This window comes from Plectropomus leopardus, chromosome 4 (genome assembly GCF_008729295.1).
Source record: "Plectropomus leopardus isolate mb chromosome 4, YSFRI_Pleo_2.0, whole genome shotgun sequence".
NCBI classification, from domain to species: Eukaryota; Metazoa; Chordata; class Actinopteri; order Perciformes; family Serranidae; genus Plectropomus; species Plectropomus leopardus.
Genome location: NC_056466.1, coordinates 3,473,831 through 3,491,458, shown reverse-complemented (window position 1 = coordinate 3,491,458; position 17,628 = coordinate 3,473,831). Strand labels below are relative to the sequence as shown.

The following is a 17,628-nucleotide window of genomic DNA, read 5'->3' as shown; positions in this document are numbered from 1 at the left end:
GACATGTTTAACATTCTACTCTACTCCTCCTCCTCTCCTCTCATCCAGCCACAGCCTCAAGTCCCTGCTGCACTCTGGTTACTGATGGCCAGAGACGAGAGGAGAGGCACAGAAAATCCCTTAATCATGACCAGCACGCCGTTGTTGCTGCATTGTTGTTGCTGTATCTTATGAGCTCATTCTGCACAAGCGATATGCCAATGACACGCATGCTGTTGTTTTGAGCATTTTCAGCATTTTCATCTCAGGATGCCTTTTACCTCTTAGTCAATGATTTTTTCAAACAACAAATTTACTGCAGCACCGAATATCAGCTATGGAGAGCTTTATAGTTACATGCTTCTGTGTTGTTTTCAGAAAAAAAAGTTGTATAACTCAGCACATTGGTCAAAACTTCTAGAACTTTTAAGGATCCAGTCTTTATCATTGATATAAATGTTCTGTACACAATTAGGGCATACCTGCCATTTTTTAATAGCAGTGATTTATATGTATACGTATGTTTTTATGTGAGCAAGCAATTTTTGAAACCTGCTGAGGTCCAGGGAAATGCTTCATGAAACTCATATGTTCTATTTCCAATTTAGAGTTGTCTTTGTGATTTATCTCACTCGAAATAAAATCTATATTAGGCATGTGTGCTTTTAATACAATATGGGGTGGGGGGGCAAAGGCACATGTGGACGCCAAACCAGAGCTAAGGGAAGAGTGAATGTTGGCCTTACATTTGTCACCAATCCAAAAGACAATACATTATCACTACCAATGTGTTAAATACTGATGCTTGGTCAGTGGCCTGTCATGTCAAAAATGTGAGGTGTTAGGAAGCCTATTCTATTGTGTCAGTTTTGGACATTCAGGGATGGTGTGTCAATTTATACTTGTTACTTGCATCACAGGACATGTACAGCTCCTGCTTGTTAAATGTCAAAATAAAAATCATTTTAAGGTTTACTTTTGTAGGTTTAGGCAACAATGAATGTTGTTAGTTTTAGAAAGAAAAAAAACATACTTCGGTTTATAATTTCTATGTTTGTTGCTCACATAATGTATTATACATCACTATGCAGCATGTATGAGCACACCACTTTGTTATGAAAATAACGTGGTGTAGGAGTGCCGGAGTGACAAGATGGAGAGACTCTCTCACTTCAAAACAGCAACAACACAAGCTCAGGACAAGCTCACAGTAAACAAGACAAGACTGGTATAAAAAGTTGCTCACCACAACAACTTTAGAAGATGATGATGTCAATGTTGTGTTTCTACCTTGACCAGCTGACCCCAAGTGGCCGATACTATAGTATAGTATAGTATATAGTACTATAGTGGATAGTTACAGCTTTGAATATTTGCTTGGACTGTGCTGTGAAGCCATGCCTTCAAAGTGGCCATTGTTGAGATGGTTTGCTTCTGTTTGACAGTGCAAAGTTGTCCAACTTGATGCAAATGCTTTTATGGGTGTTTTATTCGCTGCCATGACCTATTGCACAGATCACAGCATTTCCTATTCAGCTTAAACTCTGCAGCCATAAATGGTTTTAGCGATATTGTTCATCTCTGCTGCATTCCTGTAAGAGTGACTGTGTGCAGAAGGTGGGTGCATCAACATGTGCACTGCATTTTAATTTAAAAGCACCTTTGTATGTGGATCTTAGCATATTTTACACACAGTGACACACCTACAGAACTTGCAACCTATTTCACCAGAGTCTTATTTGTACATGTCTAATTTAGGCTAACGTGGCTCCATTCTCTTCTTCACCTCACAATTCCTATCTTTTTGTCTCTATCAGACTCCGAAGCACTTCTATCCTCCCTGTTTTCCCCTTTCTCTTCCCTCTTCCTCCCTCTCCCCCTCGTTGCCTGAGGGTGAGCCAGGGTGTCCTGTTCCTCTCGCTCTCATCGCAAGCTTCCAGTCTGCATGAATGACTCTGCGTTACCTGCTGCAACCTGGCCTACTTCGAAAGTTCCTCCTCTGCTCTGCTCCAGCGCCACCAGCAAAGTCACAGCCAGACAGAAAGAGGTGGTGGGTTGGTGAATTAGCAATGTGGAGGGAGGCAGAGAGCAGATAAGAGAGCGGCAAAGACAGAAAAGTGTATAGCTTTGGATATATTTTAAAGACGCTGCATTCACGTTGTGCTCCAGAGTAGACAAACTGGTTGCTCATTGTTTTCTGTGAGAGAACAATGGAAAATGTTTTGCCAGCAGTGATGTAAAGGGGTTCATGCAGGGTTTTTTTTTGTCTTTTTTTCTAGCTTGAGAAAAAAACAGCCGTGGAAAAGCCCGTCGGAATGGATGCTGCATGTTTGTCCAGCTGTTCCTTTTGTCGCTAGCTCTCCAAAAGACTTTTCCTCTTTTTTTGGATGAAATGACAGAAAGTGAAATTGTGGTTCAGTTTCCACATCTCCCATTTGCTTCCTTTGAATTTACAGTGGAAACATTTAAAGTGGAATCATGTAAATAAATCATGTCCACATTCATTTTCAGACATTACTATAATTACCCTCAACAAATTAGACCATCACTGAGACAACAGGCAGCCTCTACGCTGAATTAAAATGGGTCAGAGTGTGTGTTGAATCTGCTACGTTCCTGTGTAGCACAAAATTGAAACACTTATTATTTTGCAATCTTAAACTTTACATGCTGCAGCTTTATTCTAAGCCTAGTTTATTCCAATTTGGTTTTCGCATTAGCTGACCCCGTCAGAATAAATTTTCGCTGTTATCAAAAACTGTTACCAGAGGGGTAAACAGCAACATGCTCACTGTACTCACAGAAATGAGAGTATGAGAAATATGGTCTTTGTTAAACAGCATAAAATGCTATGCTGCAGCTTTGATCATTTATTCAAAATGTATCGGTTTATTAGAGAACACGCAAAGCTCTTTAAAGCATAATTTCACCCAAATCACACACACAAATAAGCCCAGCTATCTGGAGTGGCACAGGTATCAATGGAGAAAGTGTAATTTTTTTATTTTTTGCTACCAGCGGTATCTTTAGTGTTTTCTTATCTTAACTAAAAGGATGGCCTCCTGACCTCCTTTCATGATTAATTTGCATTCAATAAATAATACATCAACACACTCAGTAGGAAGATTCTGAATCCTCAAAAGCAAAAGTAAAAATCAAGAGTAGACGCCCTTTTTTTTCAGTGTGCAAACTGCTTACTTGTTTATTCATGCCCGAAACACCCGTGCATGAATTAGCAATTTAATTGGAGTGTCATCCTCATGGGATTTTTCATTTGCATTAAACCATACTTTTCGCCACCTTACTGTTCTTTTTCTTTCCATGTTTTTTAGTCATTCACCTTGTATCTGTTGTACTTTGTGTCTTCTGAGTCTGCTGTGATTCAGTTGTACACTCCCATGTTCATACTGCATAGTGCTCTTCTGCAATGGACGTCACTCCTAACTTCAGCTATTCACCACTGATGAACATGTACATAATAAGAGAGAAAAAAGATCAGAGTGAGGAGGAATCAGCATGAGATTCACCTTAATAGATTTAAGAAAAAAAAAATCCCAAATACTGAAACTGCTTAGTTTGAGTAGTCAACAAGTCCTCCAACCCACATGGCCATGTAGGTTGTTTGTTCTGACCTTCAAATATGACCCACAGGAGTGTTTCTGAATTTTGCACTCTAAACATGTCCTCTTACCTAAATAACAGAATGGGTCCTTCTGCCAACGACTCCCAAAACAACATATAAGGCCATAAATGGTTGCAGTTTCAAACTTGTGTTTAACTTGTTTGTTTGTTTTTGGAAAAACATCATGGTTTTTGTTAAAATAAGCATCTATGTTACATTACTTAAGCTACATACAAAGTGTAACAGAAATATTGTTGTTTATGAAGGAAGCCTGTGTGACTTTAACTCACATATGTCACGCATGTGTTACGTTTGCGCCAGGCGACGATGATTTGTTACATTTTGTACCTAAATTGGCAGTAGTATATGACTTAAAGAAACACAATGTAGACACAAATAGCCTACATTGTGTTTCTTTACGTATGTTACATTTTGTACTTAAATTAACACAAGTTTGCGCCATTTATGCAAGTACCCTGTAATACATTAACTTACGTGTGTTACACATTGTACCTAAATTAATAGAAGTATGTGATGTTATGGACACCAAAGTGTTTTTTGTACTAGGCTCTGAACGTGTTTATTTTTGCTGTAAAGTCAGACATGTTCACACTGGTGTCCCTGGGAATTTAAGATTTGTGTTTTGGGGTCAACCTCAGGTGGCAATTAGAGGAACTGCAGTTTTTGGCTTACTTTTTCAGCCTCAGAGGATGCTGCTCGGTGAAAACATTGCTAACTTTTGGTGTCACACAGGACACAAACAGCTGTCACCTGGGCCAAAGTCCTGTGTTTGTTTGACCAATCTACCACCCCGACCTCCTGTGGACATTGACATTGTTGCTCTATTCAATGCTACCTTACTTTTTCCTTTTCTCTGCTCATAATTACAACAGTCACCATAGGTCGCTGCCTCACAGTAAACGTAAATATGAGTTGTATTCATGTTAAATGTGAGCATTTTTTATATTTGCTTGTACAAATGACCTATGAGGTTGTTTCAGAGGGAGAACAGTCCCTCTATTTATAAAGTATAACAATGTTTAGTTTACTCTAGCAAGAAGACAATGCAAACAGGCCAACATAGGGGCAAAAATATGCTGTGTGTCACAGCTTTTAAGGTTGAAGAGATTATCTTTTTTTTCACTCCTGCTTTTGACTCCTAGACTGAAAACCACAGGTAAAGTTAAAATACTGCATAACACTGTAATCAGCATTTTTATGGATGACGAGTGACTAGTCCCCTATAAAAAGGCCTCATATTCAAGGTCAAAACTGTAGGTCAAAGAGCTAACTCATATTTCTCCCTCTTTAAGCCACGGGTACAATTTAAATAAGCAGATAAGTGCAGGAATGAGTACGAAGAGAGACGGGCTAATTGCTGTGGATTTTCAGTCCTCCAAGGTATTGTCTCCCAGACCTTGCTGTTACAGAGGTGAACTTCTCTCTCCTCTCGTCTCCTGGGTGAACAAGGGAGGTCCCAAGGCAGCCCTCCCTCCTCAGAAGTCAGTGTTAATGGGGGCAGAGGGGAGCAGAGGGAGAGAAAGACAAGAGCTCAATCAAGATTTCGGTAGCTCTTTTTTCACCCTCAGCGTTTTCCGTTTTCTCTCTCTCTCCCCTTACTTTTTCACTTATATATTCTGACATCCTGTAAGAGATTATCTGTGTTTCTGACTCTGTGGTGTGTGTTGGCCAGTATCCACAGTGTGGATGAGCTGACACATCCGTCCAAGAACACCAGCCTACACAGGGCCCACCTTATCTTCTGTCACCTGTTTATCATTATTCTGTGTTAGTTTATTTACAGTAATCACATATTTATAGAGCAAGCAGCACCGTCAGCGAGAAGTCTGTTCCTGTCGTATAGAGCTGCGAAGTGGAAGCAAGGTCTTCCGGAAGTAAAAAAGTTCTCTGAGGATATTTTGGACCATGATCATGAGCTGGTGTCACCCTCTGAATCTAATGGCTATGTGATAATGATTTTACTTAATAATCTAACAGGCCTATTGGTTATTTTGCATATGCAGGGTACAGTAATCTTTAGAAGATGCTGCAAACCTTTTGTAAGAGGTATTAAACGGTTAATTTGTGGTTGAAATGGAATTAACAAATTAATTATCTTTTTTTTATTTGCTTTTCTTCCACTACGAAAGCTCTCGCCATTTATAGCAGCTTTGCCACACAGTGCACAATAGAAGCATCATGTCAGAAAACGGGCCATGAATGCATCTTTCCAGCTCAGTTGCTTAAGAGGCCTCAAGACTGACATCAATCTTCATTAAAGGAACAGTTCAACCCAAAATCAAAAATACACATTTTACACATTTGAAATAACTCTTTTAAAGTATTTTTCAGGTAAGGTCAGCTTAGTTTTACAAGTAAATTTAAGTTGTCTTTATTTGAAAAATTCTGTTAACTTTACTTAAAAACTTAAGTTGATTTTACTGGCAAAATTAAGCTGACTTTACTTGGAAGATTAATTTTGTACATACAAAAAAGGGTAGATCATACAATCACCAGTCTTGTTTGATCTACATACTAATCTTGCAATGCAAAAAGTTGCCAAAAGTTGCCTTCATTTTATTTCTAAAGTAGATCAAGCAGAATATTTTTATCAGTGAATGAACTAAGAGCCAAACACTCAGTAGACAGAAAAACTGGATTTGATTGCAAAAAAGAAGTCATAAAATATAAGTGAAATTACAGAAAAGCTATTCTAAAAAAAAGTGGGTTTTATCTCAGGTCTCAGGTGGGTTTGTTTGAAGTCCAGACACATGACTCAAGCCCTCATCTCCATGAAGTGCCATAGTAGATACTCATTTGTCTTGGGAAAACTGATTTTAAGCTCCTATAACATGAATTAATGTTTAAGAAAGACTGATGTATGAAACCTTCAATGACAGATTGCAATAGAGTGATGCAGGAATGATTCCTAAAATCATCTGAAATGATGCTGGCATTTTGGCACTTCAGGTTCCATCATCTTGAATGAGTTTAAGAGACTTCCCTGTTTTGTTGTGCGACATAAAATATGTCACATGTAAATTTGGTGTGATGATTTGCTTTTTTTTTTTGTAATATTTTTGTATATCTTTTCTCTCTCCCTCCCCTTTCTGTCCTTTGTCTCCTGCAGGGCATTTGTGTTAGAGGGTGTGGCTGGCTCCTCCTCCAGCAGCAGCTCATCAACCTGCCTATATAAGCCTGGTCTTCCTTTCACTCATTTTGTGTAGCTTGGCGGTGCTCTTTGTTCTTTCAAGTGTTCCTTCTGTGATTTTATTTTATTTTTTTTTCCCCAAAGTTGCATATGCCTTGCTATGTCTCCAGCGTTTTTATAACATGTGCTCAGCCTACGCCAGAGGTTTTTCTTTGAGTCAGCCAGCTCCCTGCCTCCACTGCCTGCTCCTTTGTTTTTTGTTTTTTTTTGTAACTAAAGACTAGCGTCAGTTTCCACTTTGGGGTCCAAAAAAAACCCCCAAAACCTAACATTTAGAAGCTTTTAAGTGTCTTTAAAAGACGGTTTCCGACAAGTGGCTAAATATGAACGTCATCAAGACAGACACAGCTTTGCTGCCTTGATGTGGTTGCAACCTGGAGTCCCAAACCATGCTGTTGTACACGTTTATTCATTAGGATAAGCTTCTTGAGATGAACCATCTCAGTTCCAAGGCCTAACTCAAAGAAATTAATGACAAGAAACAAAACAAAGACTTAAAGGAAAGGAAAAGACAAAACAAAAATTAACAATTCATGCGAAAACTAAGACAGTCAACACAAAATCATTGAAAAGAAGAGTAAATAACACAACCACAGAGCTTATTTTCGACAAGAATCCAGAATTCAATGGAACAATCTCATTGTATTTTGACATGGGGACCAGGGTGATGCTAACTTCAGTGTCAGACTTCCAAAAAAAAAAGTAATCCTTGCAGCACTCTTAGTGGAACAGAGGATAGCCCGGATGTGACGTCAGGACTTGTGCTCTCTATAGACATCAAACAGCCTGTAGTGAAATAGCAGGGAAAAAAAGTCTTTTAACACATGCTCCACTGATCCTGACTTGGACATCTGAGACATATATTTGAAATGTCCTTTGGTCGAGGTCTGCCTTTACTCATTTCTTGTCTCTCTCTCTCTCTCTGTTTCTTCATTTCTCTCTCTCTGGAAGTTAAAGGGCCAGTGGAGCCTGATTAGGATGCAGAGGAGGAAGGCTCTGCTGCAAATTGAAAACATATTGATTCTCCTCATGCTTGGAGGGAGAGGGGGCGAGAGACAGAGGGAGAGAAGGAAAAAGTGGGGGGGGGGGGTAGAAAAAGGAGGATAAAATCTGGTGATGAAGCAGAGAGGGCAGGACAGTCTCCCAGTGCCGGTAGCAACTTGTGTGGATGTCTGGTCTCTGTCACATGCACACATATGCATTTTTTTTCTCTGCATATACTGAGAGAGCATCCCATGGGTTAAGGGCTCTATGGTCGCCATGGCAACGGGGTCAGGGCAGTTGTGCGCATTTTGTGTTTGCATGCTGTCTTGTACATGTGAGCCGCATGCTGTCATGTCCAGCTGTGGCGAGGAGAGGCCACGGGATGCCGATGAGAGAGGACAGCGCATAACACGTACAGATGTGCTGACTGCACAGTTTCCATGGGAACAAGCCCCCCCACCACCACCACCACCTCCACCACCAACATATCCCTCCTCCTTTCCATCGCTCCTCATTGCTCTTGCAAAAAGCTTGACAAGATCAACCAATACGTCTCGCTGCGTCTTTATGTGTGTCCATGCATTCCTGGTGGAGCTCTCAGATCAGCTACGGCTCAATCTATCTTGTTCTGAGTGCAAGAGTCACATCCTATAAGTGTGTGTGTGTGTGTGTGCGCATATTAGTATATGTGACATGCTTGTCTCATTCTTTAATCAAGGATGAGGATGAAGAGAGGAGAGAGTGAGGGAAGTGATGGATGTTATCAAACAGAGTGGCTTTCTGTCTTGTGCACACACACACACACACACACACACACGTGTAATGTATGCACACAACATCATTTGTGTGCACACAGGCAATCACAGTCATTGCCGGTACTCTGTTGACAGGAACTGAGTGATTTTGTATGTGTGTGTGTGTGTGTGTGTGTGTGTGTGTGTGTGTGCCTGCGTGTGTGTGTGTGTGTTATAAGTACCAGAGCTGATCATAATGCACATTCTTGTCTTCTGTACAAAAGCTGCCATCATATGGTTATGCACTGCCACTGCGGGTTAAATAACTAAAGTGTTGGTGGCAATATGAGTTCACGCTGCATGCATTTTCTAGCATGTGCACATAATTAAAGGTATCTGCTGCAGATTATTTTGAGTCTTGCATGACCATTTACCCCTTCTGAAACCTGAAAAAACTGCCTTGATTTATTTTTTTTTTTAAATAATTGGAAAAAGGCAATGACAGATGAAAGAAGAAATGACCCCCAAATTAGCAAGAAAAAAGTACAAGAAATGTACCTAAAAAAATTATTTTAAAACATTAAAATAAAACAGAAAAACAAAGTAAAACAAACAAAAAAAGCTAAATGACCTGGCAAAAATAGCTTAAAAATATAATAATTCTGTAACATAGCCTAATTTTAAATATGTAATTATGATAACTAGGGAGATAAAAAAAAAAAGGCTAAGGAAAACTATACTTCTAGATGTTTTCTCTAGCCTTTTAAAAATAATGTTCTAAATCTATTTTTTATTTATTTATTTATTTTTTTTTGCAGTTTAAGGTACATTTATTACAATGTTACGCAATCACTTTTTGCCCATGTTTTTGAGTGAAATCGTCCCAATTTACTCCAAAGTTGTACAGAATAGTACAAGAATATTACCTGAACATTATTTACACAAAACAAAACAAAACAAAAGAAAAAAAAACAAAACAAAACAAAACAAAACAAAACAAAATTTTTTATTGCTCTTTACTTCTGTACAGCGTCTCGAGTTCCTTTTAAAAGCGCTCTATAGATAAAATGTATTATTGCTGTTATTATTATAAAACAACACACAAAAAATAAAAAACACTGTTCTTGTAGTTAATAGTCCACGATTAAATGGATCATTTTTATTTATTTATTTATTTATTTTAATTTAATTTCATACGTTTTCACTTTCATTAACATGTATGGAAACCTTAGTCAGGATGATGCAAAGAAAATAAAAGGATTTGAAGTTTTTTGTTGAACGTTGTTCGCTTGGGAGCCCGGTTCTGATTTACGACAGTTTCACAAACACAGAGCCGCCTCGCTTTACGGTAGTGTGCCGCTCCGTTCGTGCCAGCCAGCTGTTAGAAGGTAAACTACAAAAAAACCTTCAGAGTTTCAGCTTTTTCCACGCGTATTAACCAAATTATATGACATTTTAATATGCTCGTCTTACAGTGTTCTCATAAAGGCGACATCGCTTTTGCTCCCGACTAACAACTAACGTTACTGCTAGCTGTCGCTCATGCTAACTGCTAGCTAAACACACCGCGTCTGCATGTCAGCAATAAACTACAAACAGTGACTGTTCAGTGGTTATTACACGGATTTAGCGTGTCACAGTTGCATACCTTTGTGGGCAAATGGCTGTATGATTTCTATAGCATGTTTGTCTTTTAAAGTAAGATAAAATAACGAGTAAATAAGACTGGTTTTATGCATATATTGCCACTGCACCACAGCACGGTGCACTGTGTACAGAGTACATTCCAGTACTCTGCTGCAGTACATCCAATAAATACACCGAATATGTCCCAAGAACAAAATACTCGAGCTGTATATTAACAGGTCTCACATGTGAAACCTGGCTGCATGACCGTGTTACTAAGTAAATGGTGGAATAGTTTCAAGTAACGTTACATGTGCAGTATTTATATACAGTTTGAGGTACAATTGTGTAGCCTACTGCTACTCCACTGCATTTCTGAAGGAAATATTTGACATTTACAGTCACTAGTAAAAAATTTTTTACATAATAATAACAAATGATATACAGCAATGAACTACAACTAGAAATGTTTCCTGTCATTTCACTGACCACACGTTAATATAATGGAGCACAATTTCATACTTAATGTTAAACATGGTCAGGGAAACAAAATGTGAATATTATAAGAGCAATTTGAAATTGAAAACAAAAAAAGTCATATATTTCAGTAGCCAAAATTTACTTATAATGTCCCTAAAATGTGTAGCATTTAGCACTGTGCACTGTGCACAACAAACAAATAAGGTGTTTTCACTGGATGAACGCAATTGTGTAAATTAATAATAATTCTTGTAATAACTCTATCCAACTGGTATTTTTTGTGCAGACTTGCGAGAGTATCAATTTTTACATGTATTTGTTAGTGAAGAACATATATGCGTAATTTGCTGTAGTAATATAACACTTTGTAAGCAGCCATTCTGTTTGATGAATATTTTTACTTTAAATACTTTAACTGATAATAATTAAGTACATGTACTCACATGACATTTAGTGATTGGGACTTTGACATGTAATGGAGTAATTTTAGACTATTCTGTATTTATTTAGGTAAAGGATCTGAGCTCTTCTTCCATTGAAGGTGCACAGTTTTTTTTAATCAAACTTGTGTTATTAAAATGCTGTGAAGGACGGCCATATCTTGCACTCAGGGATAATTATGAGTTAGTAGGAAGAGAATATCAGCAAAAACAAACAAACTCTGCACTCTTAAATGTAACAACCCCTTTTTACTGGTGCCATTGTGTTCATTTCAATGTTCAATTTGTTAGATAAAAGAATTTTTGAAATTTCCTTTTTTCTTTATTTATTAATTCAGCAAGCAATTTGTTTTAATTGAGCCGAAAATAGTAAAAGCAGCAGCAACAGGCACTTAAATATCCGTTTATTTATAGAAAGTTATATTGTTATTGTCAGACTTTTATTCCACCACTGGTGCTGGCTAACTGGTTATGTTTTTGACCTGCTCAGGCAATGCGCATTGGACTGCCCGGTGCAGAATCCCTGCGAGGTGGATCATTGAAAGCTTTAGTTGTGGTGAGTGTGTGTTTGCTGCATGCTTTATTCTGCATGCAGATGTCTCTAACACAGTTTGGGTGGTTTGTTCATGTTTTCTATACTCCATGCCTTGCTCTAATGCATTTTGGACACCTTGTTACGCAGTTGTTTGCTGGGTTTCATCCTCTTGCTCCTGTTGTTCTCCTCCCAGACGGTGCTCCTGAGTGTGTTTATGTTCCAGCTGCTGAGGACTGTTGGACTGAGGGCGTTTTCCATGGCATCTGAGACGTACACGTCGGGCACACACTCTGCCGCTTTCGTCACTTGTCCGAACGACACAGTGGCCAAAGACTTGGCAAGGTGACACATCCACCAACATCCTCATTCAGTTTTAGACATGATTTTTTTTTATAACGTATTATAGAATAAAAGATCAAATAAATGTTAGAAAAATGATCCATTCTTAGTCTCTCTCCCCTCTGTTATTTACTTGAGTCAAAATGTATTGTCCAGTTTCATTGGAATTGTTTTAGCTCGTATTACTTTACCTGCAAAACAAATTTAGATTTTGATTTCTGCTGTTCAGTCAACAGCATTTAGCATCCTTGCTAGTTATTTCATGCATAATCCTTAGTGTCTGATGCATTATTTTCTTCTGTTTCTCAGGGGAATTGTGGAAAAGAAGCTAGCTGCTTGTGTCAACATCGTCCCAGCAATTACATCTGTGTAAGTTTTGAGACGGCTGCTTTGAAGTGTCATGCCCGACTGAGTTTTCCCTTTTTTCAATATGTACAAGGTGTTTTTTTACTCTCTGTGTCATTTTTGATCAAAACCTAAACTTAGATAAACTCAAATCAGTTGTTTCTCCTGATTTTATCATCTCAGATATTACACATTACAAAGTTTAGACCACTTCTTTCCACCAAAAATCTTTAATCCCTTGCTTCATTACTAATCCATTAGATGAATATATTTCCTTACTCTCTACCCCTTGGTAAAAAAAAATCCCTTTACCCTTGTCGGCTCATCCAAAATTCTGCTGCCAAAGTTTTGATTCAGACTAGGAAACATGACCACATTTCACCGATCCTGGTTTCACTTACTACCAGCTGCTTTGAGAATAGATTTTAAGGTGTTATTAATCACTCACAGAGCCCCGAGAGGCCTCACCCCACGTTACTTATCTGGTCCGTTCCTGTCTGTGTCCCTTCTCGCACCCCGAGACAAGCGTGTTGTTCCAACGTCCAGATTAATTCACAAAGGTGATAGAGCCCCCAGACTTAAAAATAACCGACCGGGGAGATCAGGGCCACAAACTCTAAATTGTCTTTTAAATCACTTTTAAAAACTCTTTTTTTAATGATTGTTTTTTTGTGATTTCACTGATGTTTTATGACATTTTAATTCATCTTGCTCTGTTTTTACCATGTGCATACTGTTTGGCTTTAAGTCTGTTCTTATTGTAAAACGTTATGTAACTGTTCCGAAAGGTGCTGTATTTAAAATTTATCATCATAACTATTAGATTAGATTAGTCTTTTTGTCCTTGAGGGGCAATTCAGTTTGCAGCCATGGTCAACACAACCAATTCACACCATTAAAGCAAATTCAATAAATATTGAATAAATATTTATGGTTATTGAGGGTTTATGAATGACTGGTTTTCTTTGTCAGCATATGAAATAAATGATTTTGCCCTTTAATAATATGGTTGACAAGGACTTAGTTGAGGTGAAATTCCTTATTTTGTTTTGTTCCTTCAGATATGAATGGCAGGGTAAGATTGAAGAGGACAATGAAGTGCTACTGGTGAGTGTTGAATAAGTACTCTGATATTTTATGCTTTGGCAAAAATAACTAAATGCAGCTAAATACCTGTTCTACATGGGCTTTCTTATAATAGTCTCATTGCTTCAGCTGCACACACACACACACACACATATATATATGATTTAAATGTTTTGTCTCTTCATGACCAATGGACTTAAAGGACAGACAACTTGTCTATCCATTGATGGTACCTTCTGTACAGAAAGATGAGGGGAAAAACGGTGCAACATTTCCGCCTTGAACAGGCAGTGTAAAAGGGGCTATAAACTCACACTGGGTGAGAGAGGGCAAGCATTTTTGGGGCGTACTAGACACAGACCAGGTTGTTTTTTTTTTACTACCAGAAATATATTTCATGTGAGAAAATGATAAAATCTTCAGAGATAACCCAGTGTCTCTCTCCTCTTTAGATGATTAAAACAAGAAGTTCCAAAGTGCCCGCTCTTGCCGAATATGTCCGGTAAGTTTATTTTTAAACTCAGTTCAGAAAACACCTCACCTGCTCGAACCTGACTCTCACAGGAACACTGTGTTACCCCATTAACTGCATGACTCATGTGGTCAAAGAGCACAGCTTTAATTACTGCTTATTATATGTTCTGTGTGTCTGTCTGTGCTCCCAGTTGACTCATAACTGCTCATTGTCCTCTTCAGCTCTAACCATCCTTATGAGGTGGCCGAGGTCATCAGCCTGCCTATCGACCAGGGCAACCTGCCCTACCTCAAGTGGATCGGAGAAATAGTCCCTGAGTAAGGATGAATGAATTATAATTCATGGGTGGATGTTTAAAAAACGTGCATACACACTCACAGTTTCCCTGCAAAGAGAAATCAAGATTGTCCAGATCTGTGAAAATACATTAGAGCAAGAGTCACAAGACAAATGCCCATCATGTGAATAAGTTGGGCGCTTTAAAATGATTAAAATAAAAACACAGCTAAAATATGTCATTTTTGCTGCGTTTCACAGTTGAGTCCTGTTAGAGCTAAATGTGTTTCTCTCCCTGTATGTTTAACACTAGAGGGCAGCCTTTGTCTTTAATTTTCAAAGTGATCCAGGTGCAGAATAAACTGCTGCAGCCTGTCTGAAGCTGCCACTAAAATGTTTGAAATGACATCAGTTACATTTTTCATTTCATTTGAGAAAGACACATTTTTGCAATAAACTGAAGGATTATTTTTTAATTGTTTTCAAGTCTGTCTTGGTGAACAACATACAGTAAAATTGAGGTCATGGTGACAATATTTCAATAGGTACATGTAACGTCCATATTACATACTGTATACATATAGACAGCGCAGTAGTCCAAGTGACACAATTGCATACAACAAGTTTTATAAAGAGACAAAAAATATTTACAAAGTAATATCAATCGTAGTGCAGCATGGTGGTTAATGCTGTCACCTCCCAGCAAAAAGGTTCTGTTTGAGGTTTACATATTCTCCCCATACCCTCACGGGTTATCTACAGTGTGCTCCGGTTTCCTCCCACATGCTAAGACATGCATGTCAACTTAATTGGAGACTTCAGAGGAATAAAGTGACATTCAATACGTTCACATGATGTTCGAAAAAGTTGAATTATTGTGTTAGTCTGACTAAAACTGGACTTTTGTAATACATGTAAACACGTTAGTCAGACTGAAATCACTCTGAGTCAAATTTCGCCTCAGACCCAAACTGGCTTAGGCATTCTCTGCATGCTCCATAGTTCCTGCTCTGTGCTTTGGCTGCATACATTTGTAGAAGAAAGCTGGGAAAAAACGAAATTAGAAGAAAAAAAGACGAAAACAAGAAAAGATAGTGCTTAGAGTACATACTGTAACACAATATAGGTTGACCAGCTGAAGGTCCAGTAGCAACTAGCTGAAAGGGGGCATATTGCCACATACCATTGCGGAGCTGGACATACCTCTGTCATTAAGTCAGTCCTCTCCCAGGGCTTGTATACTGGGACAAGGACGACGGCAGAGTGGAGCTTTAATCGTAGCTCGACTAAACTGTGCATGTTTACATACTGAGTGGTTGCCTGTATGTATGTGTCTGTATGGCTGCAGCCCCCTCGCAACCTTACAAAAGGATAAGCCGGTATAGCTAATGGATGATGTTTAGAATATCATCTGTAAACATTTATTTAGCCCGCTCTCACCCCTTTTCACTTGGCTTTGTATTTTACCAGTGCTCTGACAACATTCAAATAATATATTTGAATACAAACACTGATTCTAGAAAACAATCTGAAAAAAAAACAAACAAGTATGCAACAAATTAGCTTGATATTAGGGTTTACCTGAATACTCAGATGGAATGAGTACCCGGTACAGATAAAGTACTTTATAAGAGTAGCAGTATCATCTGAGTACAATGTGTACATATCTGCTCTCATGATGATGGAAAATCCTCATTTGGGTTGCTGTGTTCAATCTCTTATGATCAAAAATGCTGTCTGTTAAATTCATTTGTAATAAATTATATCACAGCTTATCAACCCATATCATTTTAAGGCAAAAATAACATTTTCAGGTTAGGTCCCACCCTTTTCCGCTTAAAGCCCAGCACACGTCCAGTTTAAACCCCGTCTGCTCCAATTACAAACACGGACACGGACAATTTAGCTGATTGAACAGATACAGATAGCGGTGTAGTTGCTCATCCCTGCACAATATAACCTGCAGATGTGAAATTTGACTTCAGTGTTTGAACCTTAATTAAATTAGACATAAAATATAAAATTCACAATACATCACAAAACGCACACCTACTATTTAAGCCGTCATAACCAACAGATTTGCTTTACCTTAAAGTAAGAAAGCAGAGAATCCTCCCAAAAAAATACAAAAAAATAGATGTTCATCACAGACAAACGTTTTTCTGTGCCTTCGAGATACATAATGTTGGTGTGTGTGTTATGTGTTAGTAAAACAAAAAAAAATACTTCAAACTTTAAGAGGATTTAATAAATAAATGGAAACACAATTGTCTGTTTTCTAAACAAAAGGTGTGCAGTTTCTCACTAGCATGTTTTTGATGCAATATCATATCTCACAGAGTCACACCGAAAATACACTTTAAACCTGCTTCGTCTTGAAACCTGCTATAGACGTTTTTACGATAGAAGGTTTCTGCACATTTCAGGTATTAATCTATAGCAAGATGTTGTCAGTTAATCTTGAGAGGAGAAAAGACTTTCTTGCTTTTAGGACATGCAGTGAGAGTAACATCTTTGTCCAGCTCCATGTACAGTAAGTATGCTCAGGCACGTTCAGTAGTGATGTTTCACAAAAGATCAACAAAAGCACTTAACAACCAAAATGTGTTTCTGAAAAAACTGCAATTCAGCTTCGTGGGCTGTTGAAGTTAAAGTAAAAAGTAAACACAGTTGACATTTTGCATTTCACAAAGGGTGATTAGTTATGTCCCACTGGGATATGATTCATACAGCGCATTAGCCATTTCAGAACAAAATGTTCCTGTGACAGCCCTTTTCAACATGACAACAATAAATAAATATAGATACATAACTGAAAGATAAGGTCTTTGATACAGTAGATCACCAAATACACAGGGCCACACTAATCTTTGACAACCTTCTTGGTGTAAAATCTGGTATTTCGTCAGTTTTAAGGGGAACGACACCTCAATTAAGAATTCTTATATGTTAATTCCACAGTTTAGGAAAGTTCAATCAATATTTGTAAGCATGAACTTCTCTCTCTCAAAACCAAAAACCTAAAGAATGAAATCTCAGACTTGATGGTGTCATCGGGAATAAAGTTTGGAGCTGCTCCGTAGTCATTGCCTGGGTCCAGACCTTTGAATCCGCCCACTCCACCGAGTTCCAGTTAACTGATTTGGTTAACGGAGTCAAGAATTAAATCCAAATATCAAAACTAAACTGACAATCTTGACCATACAAGTGTTTTTTTTTTTGGTTTTTTTTGCATGTCTTAGACAATTAGCAACAATAACACACTACTTTACAATACTTGCAGCCAGAGTTTGATCCAACACAGTTAACATCATGCCAGCTTTTATATTTTGTCAAAACTTATACATGTATATATATTTTTTACATTCTCACACCATGGCAAAAGCAATTGCATTGATAGTGGCAGACTAATAATGCAAATTTCAAGATAAAAGATCTGACCCCAAACAAACAATCCAAAGTTCTCTGTAATATTCACAGCTGTTCCAGATGTTTG

The 17,628-nt window shown here is 38.1% G+C and overlaps 1 protein-coding gene across 2 annotated transcripts; it reads left to right on the top strand.

Moving 5' to 3' along the window:
• The first annotated feature begins 9,862 nt into the window (after positions 1-9,862).
• Positions 9,863-16,241, top strand: LOC121942396 (protein CutA homolog). Of its 2 annotated transcripts, XM_042485590.1 has the most exons (8): positions 9,881-9,918; positions 11,147-11,177; positions 11,567-11,632; positions 11,805-11,953; positions 12,260-12,319; positions 13,357-13,402; positions 13,834-13,883; positions 14,078-16,241. In XM_042485590.1, the coding sequence occupies exons 3-8, from the start codon at positions 11,570-11,572 to the stop codon at positions 14,175-14,177; spliced, it is 468 nt and encodes a 155-aa protein (XP_042341524.1). In that variant the 5' UTR covers positions 9,881-9,918; positions 11,147-11,177; positions 11,567-11,569; the 3' UTR covers positions 14,178-16,241. The 2 variants fall into 2 exon arrangements, with proteins under 2 accessions (XP_042341523.1, XP_042341524.1); XM_042485589.1 differs by lacking the exon at positions 11,147-11,177 and having other exon boundaries at positions 9,863-9,918.
• The last annotated feature ends 1,387 nt before the right edge of the window (positions 16,242-17,628 follow it).